Source organism: Podarcis muralis, chromosome 2 (genome assembly GCF_964188315.1).
Source record: "Podarcis muralis chromosome 2, rPodMur119.hap1.1, whole genome shotgun sequence".
Taxonomy (NCBI): Eukaryota; Metazoa; Chordata; class Lepidosauria; order Squamata; family Lacertidae; genus Podarcis; species Podarcis muralis.
The window spans coordinates 68,059,330-68,071,749 of NC_135656.1; the positions used below are offsets into that span (position 1 = coordinate 68,059,330).

At 48.0% G+C, this 12,420-nt stretch overlaps 1 protein-coding gene across 3 annotated transcripts in view; it reads left to right on the forward strand.

Annotated features, from left to right (window-relative positions):
* Positions 1 to 12,420, forward strand: part of UNC5A (unc-5 netrin receptor A) — a 92,324-nt gene that overhangs the window by 62,741 nt on the left and 17,163 nt on the right. For 2 of the 3 annotated variants that reach the window (XM_028718451.2, XM_077924645.1), the window contains exon 1: positions 9,815 to 10,238. The exons of the other annotated variant lie outside the window; for it this stretch is intronic. In XM_028718451.2, coding sequence (XP_028574284.2) covers positions 9,830 to 10,238 — 409 coding nt within the window. In that variant the 5' untranslated portion in view covers positions 9,815 to 9,829. Of the gene's footprint in view, positions 1 to 9,814; positions 10,239 to 12,420 lie in introns of those variants that run through there. 3 annotated transcript variants of the gene reach the window in all.

Sequence of the window (12,420 nt, forward strand, 5' to 3'; positions counted from 1 at the left end):
CTCTTTCCCTGTGCCAGGCCCAAGAGGCCTTTGGCTGGGGACGGAGAGGAGAAGAAAAGGGCACATTGCACTTTATTGCCATAATGTGGCTTAATGAGGAGTAAATGGAATAAAGAAAGTGGTTTCCAATAAGATGATGTTTCTGGCCGTAGGTGGCTTGCCTGGCAATAGATGAATTGGGCAGATGCACAGGATATGTTTGTGTAAGACCATAGGAGGCTGCATAATCCAGGATTACAACCAGAGTATTTGATATGTGAGTGGAGTGGCTGTCTGGCAAACTGATGTGTATATTTTAAGACACATTTTTGAGCATCTCATGTGCATCTTGCAGAGCAGTTGCATGGCAATTGCATTTTATTTCACAAGCCTCTCACTGGCATGTATACACAGTGCTGTGTTTGTCGGTGCATAGATTCTGGGTACCATTTTTTGAGTTTGCTGCAGCTAAACGGGTATGAAGGAAGGATGCAATGTGTACTTGATGCATTTTCTGAGTTTGTGCCTCTACAAGTGCATTTGCCTGCAGGTACAGCGGCATGCTTGCTGCATGTGTACATTTTATGGCACATCTGCCTGACAGGCTTAATTGTGCACAGTTCCTTGCATGTGCAGACATACCTGTGCTAGTGTTTGTTGGACCCAGATGCCCCCCTGCTTGAGCTGCAGGCAGCTATGCTAGGGAGTGGGGTGGGGGGTTGAGAGTTGTTAAATCAGTGAGTTATGAAATGCCTTTATATCCAGGACAGGGGTTTTAATTAAATTAATTGCCAGCAACGCTGTAAAAGTGCTGAGGGGTAATAACCGGAGCGTTATGGCGCCGTTTATCTTCCCCACGTAAATTAGCTGCTGCACCTTACTACTCTCGGCAGCCAGACGTGAGCAGGGTGCAATGCCTGGCAGGTTGAGTCTCTGGGAGCTGCCAAGGGCAGGGAGGGAGAGTCCCCTGCCCCAGGCTCCTCTTTCCCAGCTGCAGTAAGTGGTCTGTGCTATCGCACATCTGGCTGACATGGGGCCAGTTGTGGCGGGAGGGGGTGCGTGTTTGACTCAGCAAAGGCATTCTCTCCGCACCAGTCCATACTGCCCTCTTCTGGCTTGCTGGGAGGCTGCAGGCCACAGAGCATCCTTCAGGCTCTCTGTGCCAGACTGACCGATGGGAGAAGTGGGTGAAAGGAATGCTGTTTAGACAGCGCCTGTTCAGTGGCTGCAATGCCTGGGATGGGGCTTGTAGGGCTTGGTGCAGGAGCAGGTGGGAAGGGCCTTGGGACACTTTGCTCAGTAACAACTGAGGGGCAAGGGAGGAAAGAGGTCTCCTCAGTGTTGCAGGCAGGACAGGAGGCCAGAGACCCCAAAGGCAGGGAGCCAAGGTCCAGGGGGCATGAATGAGGCTGCCAATTGGCCTAAGACTGGACTTGGTAAAAAATATGGTGGTACAACATCGTTTTCAGGGCAGGTAGCTGCATTCCCTTGGGTGGGGAGTAATCTAGGGCTGCATACCAGCAGTGGGCAGAGCCAAATCCAAAAACTAGCAGGGACAGCTCTTTTCTGTCTTTCCTTATCTGTCTGTCTCCTCCATTCATGTATCATCTTATGTATTCTCTCTCTCTCTCTCTCTCTCTCTGGATAGACACAGGTTCCCCTCACCCTGCAAGCTTGGCTCCCTCCTTCTGGGACCCTCAGCTTTCACTCACTCCCAGCCTCTCACCCATTCATTCATTCATTCACTCATCCATCCATCCATCCTCTCTCCACCCCACCTCGCGCACACACATTCCCCCCTGTCCACCAGCCTCCAACCCTGCCAGGTAGGAGGAAGAAAGCAATGTTGGGCCCTTTTTTGCCACAGAAAACTGTTGCTACTGAAACTCGCTAGCTTGATGCCCCCAGATCTCAGAGTCTGGATCATTCCCAACCGCCAAGTCACCTCTAGCCTCAAACTACACAATGGGGAAAGTGCGGAAAAGTGATGGGGAAAGTGCGGAGCTGCTGCTCTGACTGCCTTCCCTGTGGGCAAGAGGGTTTCCTCATTGCCTTGCCCTCCATTTTGGGCGTCGCAGTTCTGATACACAGATGAGAAATCTCAGGTTAAATGCGGCTCTCGGGCCTCTTTATCTGACCCTGGGGTCTCTCTGAAGCCAACAGCCTTTCCCCAAGACATGCCCCATACAGTAGCCCTGCTTTCCACCCCCTCGGGCTGTTTTTGCCTATCTGTTTTTGCTCTGCTAATGCCTCCTGTCTGACTGGATGGAGGACAGGCAGGCCCCATCCACTGCCAGCATGTGGCCCCCCAGAAGGTAGTTCAGTGGGGAATGTGGCTCCTAGACTGAAAACGATTCTCCACTCCTGCTGTAAAAGCATTATTTACAACAGAGTGTGAGGGCACCACAGGGGTGGAAACTGCGACAGCTCTGCTCGTGTGGGATCTGGTCATAAGGGGAAGGCCTGGACCCTGCCCTGCCCATGTCCCGGCCCCTCGCCTTGTCCTCCCTTGTGTTCTGGGCTTGATGAAGCACTGGGGGCGGCAGGGGACTGCGGTGGTGGGGCTGCATGCAGCTCCCTGCCATGGAAAACAAAGCCAGCGCTTGATTTGAGATGGAATTTGCCCCTTGTATATTATTCCAGCAGTTCAGAAATAATTTCCACTTACTCACAGATGATGATTCTATATTTAATCTCTCCTCTCTCGGATGAACATAAAATGCCAGTTTCTACATCTCTGCAATTTCTCACTGTTTAGTCAGCCAGTCTTTCGGTGGCAGCGAAAGAGACTTCCTTGCCTTAGCCATGATGGTTTTTTTTCTGCTGTCAAAAGGTTTAATAAACAATTCTTACCCTCTTGGCATGCATCACTCAAATAAGCCAGAGCTTCTTATCTGCACATTTGACAGAAGGTTTTGTTGTTATATTTCCATTGTGAGTCAGACCCTCCCCCTCCAAAGCTCTAACGTTTAGCTCTTCCTCCAATGGACGGGGTTCTCTGTCTTCTTTCTAGCCCACACTAGACTAGGGGGTTGCAAGACTTTCTCTCATTCCCTCTAGCTGGAATTCTAGGGGTTGCCAGAAGATTCTGGAAAATCTCTTACCTTTGCAGAGCCCAGGTGAGGGTGAGCTTGAGGTGACAGCTCAGTAGGATCCATGGGGCTCAGCTGTGCGGTAGGAGCTTATTTCTAGACAATGAGCTTCTTTCTTTCCCTCCAAGGGAATAAATGTTTGCTGGGGGCCACCGTTATAACTGTGTGCTACTTCCAAAATCACCATCCTCTGGATTCAGTCTCACAAAGCCATCTTTTCTTCTTCTTCTTCTTCTTCTTCTTCTTCTTCTTCTTCTTCTTCTTCTTCTTCTTCTTCTTTCTTCTTTTTCAGCCAGAAGAACTGTTAGCATATGTCAGTGGATCTGCTAATTTTGACATCATTTTGCCATTTAGATATGGATTTTTGAAGTCTACATAGAGGTTTGGTTTTGAAAGCAATGGAATGGAATGGGGGAAGTCCATGGTGATGGAGACAAAATGGTTTCAGAGGCAAGGGCTAATGAATCATGTTCATCTGGGCCATGCTGTTCTATCATGCAAAATGGAGATGGGGCCCATCTTTGGGGGGCTTTAGTGTGGCCTGGTCACTGATGGTGGACAAATGGGAAGTAACCATCAGTTTGTCTCAAAGCCCTTTGTTCCAAGCACCTGAAATGTACCTGGAGTTAGATCTTCAGCAGAAACTAGTTTTTACCTGGCAGTGTGTGAGTGAAGGAAGACCTGGCAGGGTCATCTTGTGTTTTAAGACTGACTTTGCTTTCACTTGGGGACTGGTACTACTTGCACTATGGACTTGCTTCTGCGGCCCTGTAATACCCATTCAGCCTTTACGGATTAGTAAATAAAAAATAATGATTACAACATCACAAGTCTCTAGGGCTCTTTTCTTCAAAAGAAGCTGCCTATGTAAAAGCTGCCCTGAGCATTTTTAGACAAAGAATGCTGGACTAGATAGACCTCAGTCTAATATAGCAGGCTGGTTAAGAACCTGAGGACAAGTACAAATATTTTTGTGGCAGCTTCCCTCTTTATAGCTGTCTTCAGATTGTTTATAGCTCTCTTCGGTCTCATCATTATGCTTGGGTTAGATTCCCATTTACATCTAGTTAGTAGCTTCTAGCAACAGTTTAGCTGCCTATTAATTTTTTTATATCCTACCTTTCCTCCAAAGAGCTCCAGGTGACATATTTGGTTCTCTTCCCCTCCACCGCCTTCCCCTGAGGCTAAGCTGAGCAAGAGTGTCTGGCCTAAGATTACCCTGTGAGCTTCCTGGCAAATGAAGATGTGAGCCAGGGTCTTCCCAGTCCTAGCCCAACCTTTTAGCCCAGGGGTACTGGAGGAGATATCGGTATCTCCCCAACCCCTCTCTGGCCAAGTTGGACAGACGGGAAGAATCACCTATCAGTGATGGCAGGTAACCTTTTTTGCCTACAGGGGTCTTCAGAAGTCCCCATCAAAGCACTCTCTCAAGCTGCACTTTGAAAGAGCTTCAGGACATCTGACAACCAGCTGATTGTTGAGTCTCCAGAAGCTGCTTTTGAAGGGACGGGCACTTTGAAACGGACTTCTGAAGAACTGAGAAGTCAATCTAGTCTAGCACATATTTTGGTGTGGCGGCCCCAAGGAATAGCCACATGATCATTAAGGGGATTCAACAAATGCCAGAAGCAATGCCTGCAAGGTATGCGAGAGCTGGAGGTGTCTTGGGGGGCATGGGGGTGTCATATGAAGGCATATAGTGAATGTGTGCTCATTCTGAAATTTGCAGGTGAGAACAGGACATAAAAGAAACGAAAGCACAACAGTTGTGTCTGTGAAGGATGCACTGGTTTATTTTTCATTTATGGCCCACCTTCCTTCCCTTCCATGATAGAAACCAAGGTGGCATACTTTGGGTTCCCAAGAGGAGTCTCCCTTCCAGGCACTGATCAAAGCCAGAACTGCTTAGCTGCAGCAAGGTGCTCACCTCATGTGCTGAGTCTGAGAGGTGTTTGGGGTGGAGCATGAAGGGAGCTCAGGAAGTTGTGAGACAGGCAAGCGAGTCCAGGGATATTTGCATTGCACATGTGAAAAGTCTGGCAAGGAGAACCTGTAGGAAGCATTTTGGAAGCCCGATAGGGGTGTGAGGGAAATCACTCTACCGTCAGGCTTCCAATCCCTTCCGGCACAAGTGGGCATTCTGGAATGAGGGCTGCATTTGGGAAGCCCACAGACGAGGACTGGATATGTGGGGGGCTTTGTGGGAGGCAAACGGGTGGGTGTGGAGCATGTGGGGAAGGGGTATATGTGGGGAGCAGGTGAAAAGTGTGCAGGTGGGCGGGGAGCAGGCGGGGAGCAGGCTCGGCGTTAATTCCCCTGCATTCCATTCTGTTTAATTGCTTATTAAATTCTAAGCAGCCAATTATCAGCAGCAATTACAGCTCCGCGCAGTGACACAATCGCCGCTTTAGCATTTGTTAATCAAATGCTTATTTAGGAGTCCGCTTTATTAGCTGTTGTTGGAAGGAGAGCCCAGTCCCTGAGGCTGGGGGAAGGGAGCTTCAGGGCTCCCCCCTCCCCACGTTCTCTTGCCTTCCATGATGCACCTTGACTCTTCTCTCCCTTGGGGTTTCAAATGCCTCTTCTCCTGAGATGCGCCAGATAGGCAGGCCAATCATCCAGAATGTGTAGAAACCAAAGCAGCCGCCGCTGCCATTTGGTGCCTCTCCATGAAGGCATCGGTTCAGGACATTGGGAATGAAGTGTTCATGCACCCATTGCTGGGGACCATGACTTAGTGGCAGAGCCCATGTTTTGTACATAGAAGATCCCAGTTTCAATCCAGGTGGAAGAATCCGCCATGCAGCAGACTGAAGCAAGCTGATTCTGGAGGCCAAGCGGGGAGTGGGAGGAATAAATGCGGCAGGAATTTAATATCTACGCAGCACGACTTTTTAAAAGTGATGGCTAGGGCAACCCTTGGCATCTGCTTCAGCTAAAGTCTTAGTCCAGAGGTGAAGATCCGGTAGCAGGTGATGGGGAAAGCCATTCCTTGGAAAGCTGATGCCAGTCAATGAACAAAGAGTCTGACCTGGTATAATCCAGTTTCCTATATTCCTATGATCTGGAGTAACGCACATGTGAAACTCTGCTTTATACAGCCGGAAGAAAGGGCCTCGGGGATCCTGACAGAAAACAACAACCCCTGCCCCCAGTCTAGCCAATGGCGTTATTGAACATTCACTTTGAGTGCTGTAGCTGCATTGCCTTGGGGAAGGGCGCTGCCTCATTTCAGCCACATCCAGGTAGCCATAGCCAATCAGGGACAAGGAGATTGTCCCCAGTCAAGAGGCAGGAGGATGAGATAGGCAGCTACTGGCAACTAATTGGCTCCCTTTTTGCAATAACGGTACATGTTTTATGCATCTGGGCATGAAAAGAACCATTCCAGATATGAACAGAGAGATGGGCGAAATGTGCAAAGAGATTGTCCTGTGGTGTAGAAACTGAGTGCATGATTTGATGGTACGTCTGTTCCAGGTCAGCACTGAAACATGTGTGTGTGTGCCCGTGTGATCAGAGTGATTAAATAGACTCTCACATGAACAAAATGTCAATCTAGGAGCCTCTTAAGGGCAAGTGAAGGAAGGATGTCGCTTCTTTTAAACACGCAGGAAATTTCAGTTCAGTAAACAAAACTACTGCTATGTATAATTAGAGGGGGAAATGTATTTCTCTTCAGTTTGGCTTGTCTGCCAAGTAATAATCTCTATGACAGCAACAACCTACAGCCAACATGACTTTGGAGGGGGAATTCAAGTCTCATCCATGGTAAAGACCAAAATTTTAGGAACGCATTGGCACTGATATTAGCTGTGCACTACCATTTTTTGTGATTACAGTGATACCTTGGTTCTCGAACTTAATCCGTTCCAGGAGTTCGTTCGACTCCTGAAGCTGTTTGAAAACCAAGGCACGGCTTCTGATTGCCTGCAGGAGCTTCCTGCACTCAACTAGAAGCCACAATGGATGTTCGGTTTCCGAAAAGTGTTCACAAACCGGAACACTTACTTCCAAGTTTGTGGTGTTCGGGAGCCAATTTTTTCGACAACTAAACCATTTGAAAACCAAGGTACCACTGTACTATTAGCACTAGGTCAGGGGTGCCCAAACTTTTTTCAAAGAGGGCCAGATTTGATGAAGTGAACATGTTTGAGGGCCGACTGAAGTTGTTGAGCTTCTTTTACAATTTTACCCCCCCCCCCAAGTTGTTGAGTTTTTTTGGATTTTACCCCAAGACATATAGTGCCACAGGGGCCAGATTAAATCGACCGGCGGGCCAAATTAGGCCCCTGAAATGGACATGCCTGCACTAGGTGGAAAGGCATAGCTATGGAGGTTTTACCCTGAAATGCTAGTTTTGGATACGGACTGGAAGAATTTATTTATAAAACTTATACCCCACCATAGGAAATCAAGTCAGCTAATGAAATCAAGCAAACAAATATCATACACACCCTCATTCAAAACAGCAAGAATAATAAACCCTATGTTAATATAATGAGCCAAAAATAATGACTGTCATTATGTGACCGATGAATAACATAGAATAAAAAAATATATTCTGGGAACAGCAGTCAAACTGCAAGTAGCAATATCAATTAAATCGCATAGTATTTATGAAGATCCAAGTTTCACCAACTGCTGAAAACATTATTATAGCACCTTGGGGGCCTTGGCAGAGAGGTAGTAAATAATTGCAAAAAAACCCCAAACAAATAAGAGTGCCAGGGCCCAACTGATCTCAGCTGGCAGGGCGTTCTACAGGGTGAGTGTCACTGAAGAAAAAGCCCCATGTGCGGCAGCTAAGCTGTTTGCTTCACAGAGTCAATGAATCTGGAGCAGTGTGTCAGGTGATGACCAGAGCATGCAGGGAGAACCATATGGAAGGAGGTTGGTCCTTCAGAAAAAAACATATTGAAGGTTCTTTTTAATCAGCTTTGCTGCAGGGAGAAAGGAGTTAGTATGCTGATGTGGCTGTGTAGTGCATGTGCACTTTGCAGGTTTTCATTCAGAGATGAAGACTGTGAAACTATCCACACCCCAAGAGGGGGTGCAGCAATTGAGCCAGCATCATTCCTGTTCCACTACTCCCTTTGCACCTCCCTCTCTTCTGCTTGGTGGGGGGGCGCAGAAAGATTCCTGCTTCCATGTCAATAGGAAAGGAGGCTGCATCTCTGAGCCCCACCATTAATGTTAATCTTCAATTAAAGCTTTTGCTTATTGATCAATTGATCATATTGATTTAAGCTTGCAGAACTAGATAGTGTATTGGACTGAGAGGCCTGAGGTGTGTTAGGGTCCCTCTCAGCTGCAGATTCTCTTGTTTGCCTCAGTTCATGATCTGTCCAATGGAAATTAAAAAATGACTACCTCACAAGGTTCTTGGAAGCATATAGACCAAAAAGATTCTTGTTAGTTTTGCTTATTATGGATTTATCCCACCCTTTTCAACCAGGAATTCAGGGTGTCATACGCAGGTTCTCACAACAACCCTGTGAGGTATGTTAGGCCGAGAGATAACAACTTGTCCAGGTCAGCCAGTAAGCTTAGTGTTTACATAGGGATTTGAACCTGGACTTCTCTGGTCTAAAGGTCAAAGAAGATGTGATAGCAGAAAGACTTTGATCAGATTTCTAGTGGTCCCCCCTTTAAGGGGGACTGATTCTGAAAAGATGATCCTCTCTTGAAATTACTACTTTCCTTATGGGGCAAAACATACAAAAGGAAAATATGGTGATCAGGTGTATGCGCACAGAATTGGGAATATTGTTGCTTTATTATTTTGTTTGCTAGTTGACTAATGCCAAATGGTCTTTAGGTGACTCACAACAATTCTAAAGCTTGCAGAATTTTAGAACAACAAAGATAAAGCAACCTTATAACATTTCACCCACCCCACCCCAAAACCAACAGCTCAGATTTGAAATAATTACGGCGCAGGAACTGGCACATCACATGCCTGAGAAAAGAGCAGTGTGGGAGCACAATGCATTGAAACTGCTCCTATCCCATGTGGTGTGTGGATGATAGGTAGCAAAGGGTAGGTCCATTAAGGCTTGGGAACTACCTGCATATTACAAATAAATCTCTAGCATAGAGACACTAGGAAGCTTAGGAGGTGGTGGTGGTGGTAGTTGTTGATCATATACATTCAATGTGCATTTAAAGCACACAAGTCCCCCACGAGAATCCTGGAAATCATAGTTTGTTTGCAAAGTTTTAAAATAATTATTTCATTTTATAATGTATATAAAACAAGAGAGAACAGTTATAACAACAGACGGAAATTAAAAGATGAAAGACAAAACTATAAAAGAGGCAAGTAGAAGGTGACCAGTTGCACGTGGGTTAAAATCACAAAGTCCAAGTAAAGACGATCGGGAATCATAGTTTGTTAAGGTTGCTTAGAACGGTAGCTCGGTGAGGAGGGAAACTACCGTCCTTAGGCTTCTTTGGGGGAAGTCAGGTGCTGTAAATGTGCACTGGGTGTGCTTTAAATGTACAGCAACGGGTGGGGCGGAAAGATGAGTAAGGGGAGAGCAGTCAGGTGCCGAGGAGGACAGGACACTCCTGTGCCCGTCTTCAGTGGTGGTGTACAGTACAAGACGGCACTTGGGCGGCTGCAGCTTATCTCATCATTGTAATGCTGCAGGAGTGAAAATCCCCTCTTGTTGCGCGCAACCCTGAGAGGTGCGGGAGCCTGCGCTGCGCTAAACCGGCCCTTCCTGCTGAGGAGGAAGGGAGCAGCAGCAACAATGGCAGAGCTTCCGAGGATTGCTGTTGAAATAGGATGCAGAAGGGAGCGGCGGGGCAGGCGAGAAGAAGCGCCCGCTGCGAGGAAGGAGGCCTGTCCGAAAGGGGCGCGCGTGTTGCGGCTAGAGAAGCGGCCACGCGAAGTCGCCGCGCGTTTTGCTCAGGCTCGCCGCAACCCTGCTCCCGCCAAAGGAGCAGCGCGGGGCCTCCCTTTCGCCGCGGCCGGTTTGCCTCGGCGAGCAGGCCTTCGCCGGCCTCCCCGCACGGGCCGCGGGGCCTCGGGGTTGCCTGCGGAGGCGCTGCCCTTGCGGAGAGAGGCGCCTGGAGGCCCGGCGAAAGCGCGGCTGGGAGGCGGAGGGGAGGGAGCGGGATCAGCTCAGCGTGGCATGACGAGACGAGGCCCCCGGAGAAGTGAGCTATGTCCCTTATTGGTCACACTACATTTCTTTTTCATTAGCAGTTAAATGCAGACATGAGGGATCGGCGCAGGTTCACTGGGCGCGCGCCGTGCGGCATTTCCGGCCGTGATGGATTAGCCCCGGTGGAGGCGGCGGCGGGGACGAGGGCGGGAGGGGGGAAAGCCTGCTGTCAGCAGCCCCAGCTGTGGACGCCTGTCATGGGGGGAGGTGGGGGGGGACACCGTGACACACGTCTCAGCAAATAGGAAGGACAGGGAGAAGAACCAGGGCCTCGCATTAGGGTCCAGGGATGAGGGCACAGTGGCGGATGAGGTGGGACAGGCTGGGCGGGGAGTAGGTTGGTTGTATATATTACAGGATAGTGTACCTATTGGCATTTCCTCGTTGTGTCTGCTAGTTGCCAGCACATTCTCCCCATGTATGTGTTTGGCTGGTGAGCACTACTGGCTTTCTTGTTTTGTGAATGAGTCTGGAACCGTCCTCAGCATACACTTGTGCTTCAGAAATTCTGGAATTGTAGCATCCAGGCACGTGGGCGAAGCAGAAGAAAATGTGGTGCTTTAAGCATTTGCATATACATTTTAGATGATAGGGCAATTGACATTTTGAAGTGAAAGATTCCAGAATCCTTAAGTGTCAGACAGTGTGCTGACCCCCACACTGAAGTGGATTGTAATCTCTATGTTAGCATTTATGTATTCTTTTTTAAAAAAAAGTGTTATCAGCATCTAGCCCACCCCATTCCCAGGACAGCCAGCAACGTGCCATTTTACTGCAAAATCGCATCGCTTTAACCTCATTTGTGCTATCCCAGCTCAACACAGGCCAGTGACAAATGGGAAGCAGTGCAAACATTGCGAAGATTTTTACCTAACACATATTGGAGGATATGTGGGTTGACTCTAGTGAGACAGAAGGCGGAGGGTTCTAGCTCTCCATATCTGGAGCAATGTGAGTTACATCTAATAGCTGGTTTTATCTGAGCCGATCATCAGATTGGGCTTCCTGTTACTCAGGCGTAGGAAGCTGAATTTAAGGCATAAAGGAGGGAATTTAAACCTGAACACTGTTTCTATCCATACATCACAGGTTGCCCGCTTGTCCCAATAAGAAACTAAAAGGGTATTTTTAGACTTAAGTTTGAAGAAGGAACCCCAAGTTCATCCATGAACAGTATTAACAAAGCAATGAGATGGGGGGGCGGCGGCGATTGTAGGTTAAAGCCAAAGGGCATTGCCAGTATTTTGCTTGGGAACATACACACAGGCAAGTACAGTGGTGCCTCGCAAGACGAAAAGAATCCGTTCCGCGATTCTCTTCGTCTAGCGGGTTTTCCGTCTTGCGAGGCGTTCGTCTTGCGGGGCACCACTGTATCACAATTGTTAGTAGCATCAGGCATAACCAAAAGTTAGTCCATATTGTAAACAGTCAGGAAGTAAAACAAACCTACACACAATCAGTGAGCATCTGCTTCACATGCAGAAGGCCGTGGGTTCAGTCGCGGGCATCTCTACCTAGGGCTGGGAGAGTGCAGGCAGTGTTGAGCTAGATGACCCAGTGGTCAGACTCAGTATAAGGCAGCTTCCGACTACCACACCATCTGTAAGTGTGCATTCCTGTTGAAGGCAGTATCTAGAACTATCACCTCTGATTATCCCTGTTAATACACAAGCGTGGGATGATGTATCATGTGGCATTGTAATGCTCTTAACTTACTCCTCTTAAAGTGCTTTCTGACAACTCCCACCAGCCTCCTAAAATTTTAAAAGAGTTACTGGTAAATGTCAAATGATGGTGAGTTTTTGACACTTGCCGGAGCATACTCAATAAAGAGGAAGTACTTGGGGGGGCTTTCTGTTGGCCCTTACCCCCAGTGGTGTTTGGTTGGATGCAGCAGGACTGAGAACATGGCCATCTGAGTTGGCTGTGGGGACAGCAGCATGGCTGAGAGCTCTTGCTGCAGTTGCTTTCATTAATGTTACAGACCAATTAACTGTGTAATTAGCCGAGATCCCCAAAGAGCTGCTGCTACTCTGATTACAGTGAAGGAGAGTTGAAGCCTTGCCCTTTAACTGAAGAAGTTTGATCTTAGAGGACTGCGGGGTTTGGTGGCCAGCAGAGCAAAGGCATTTTGCATGTACTGATTTAACCTTGAGGTTTGGAATGAAATCCAC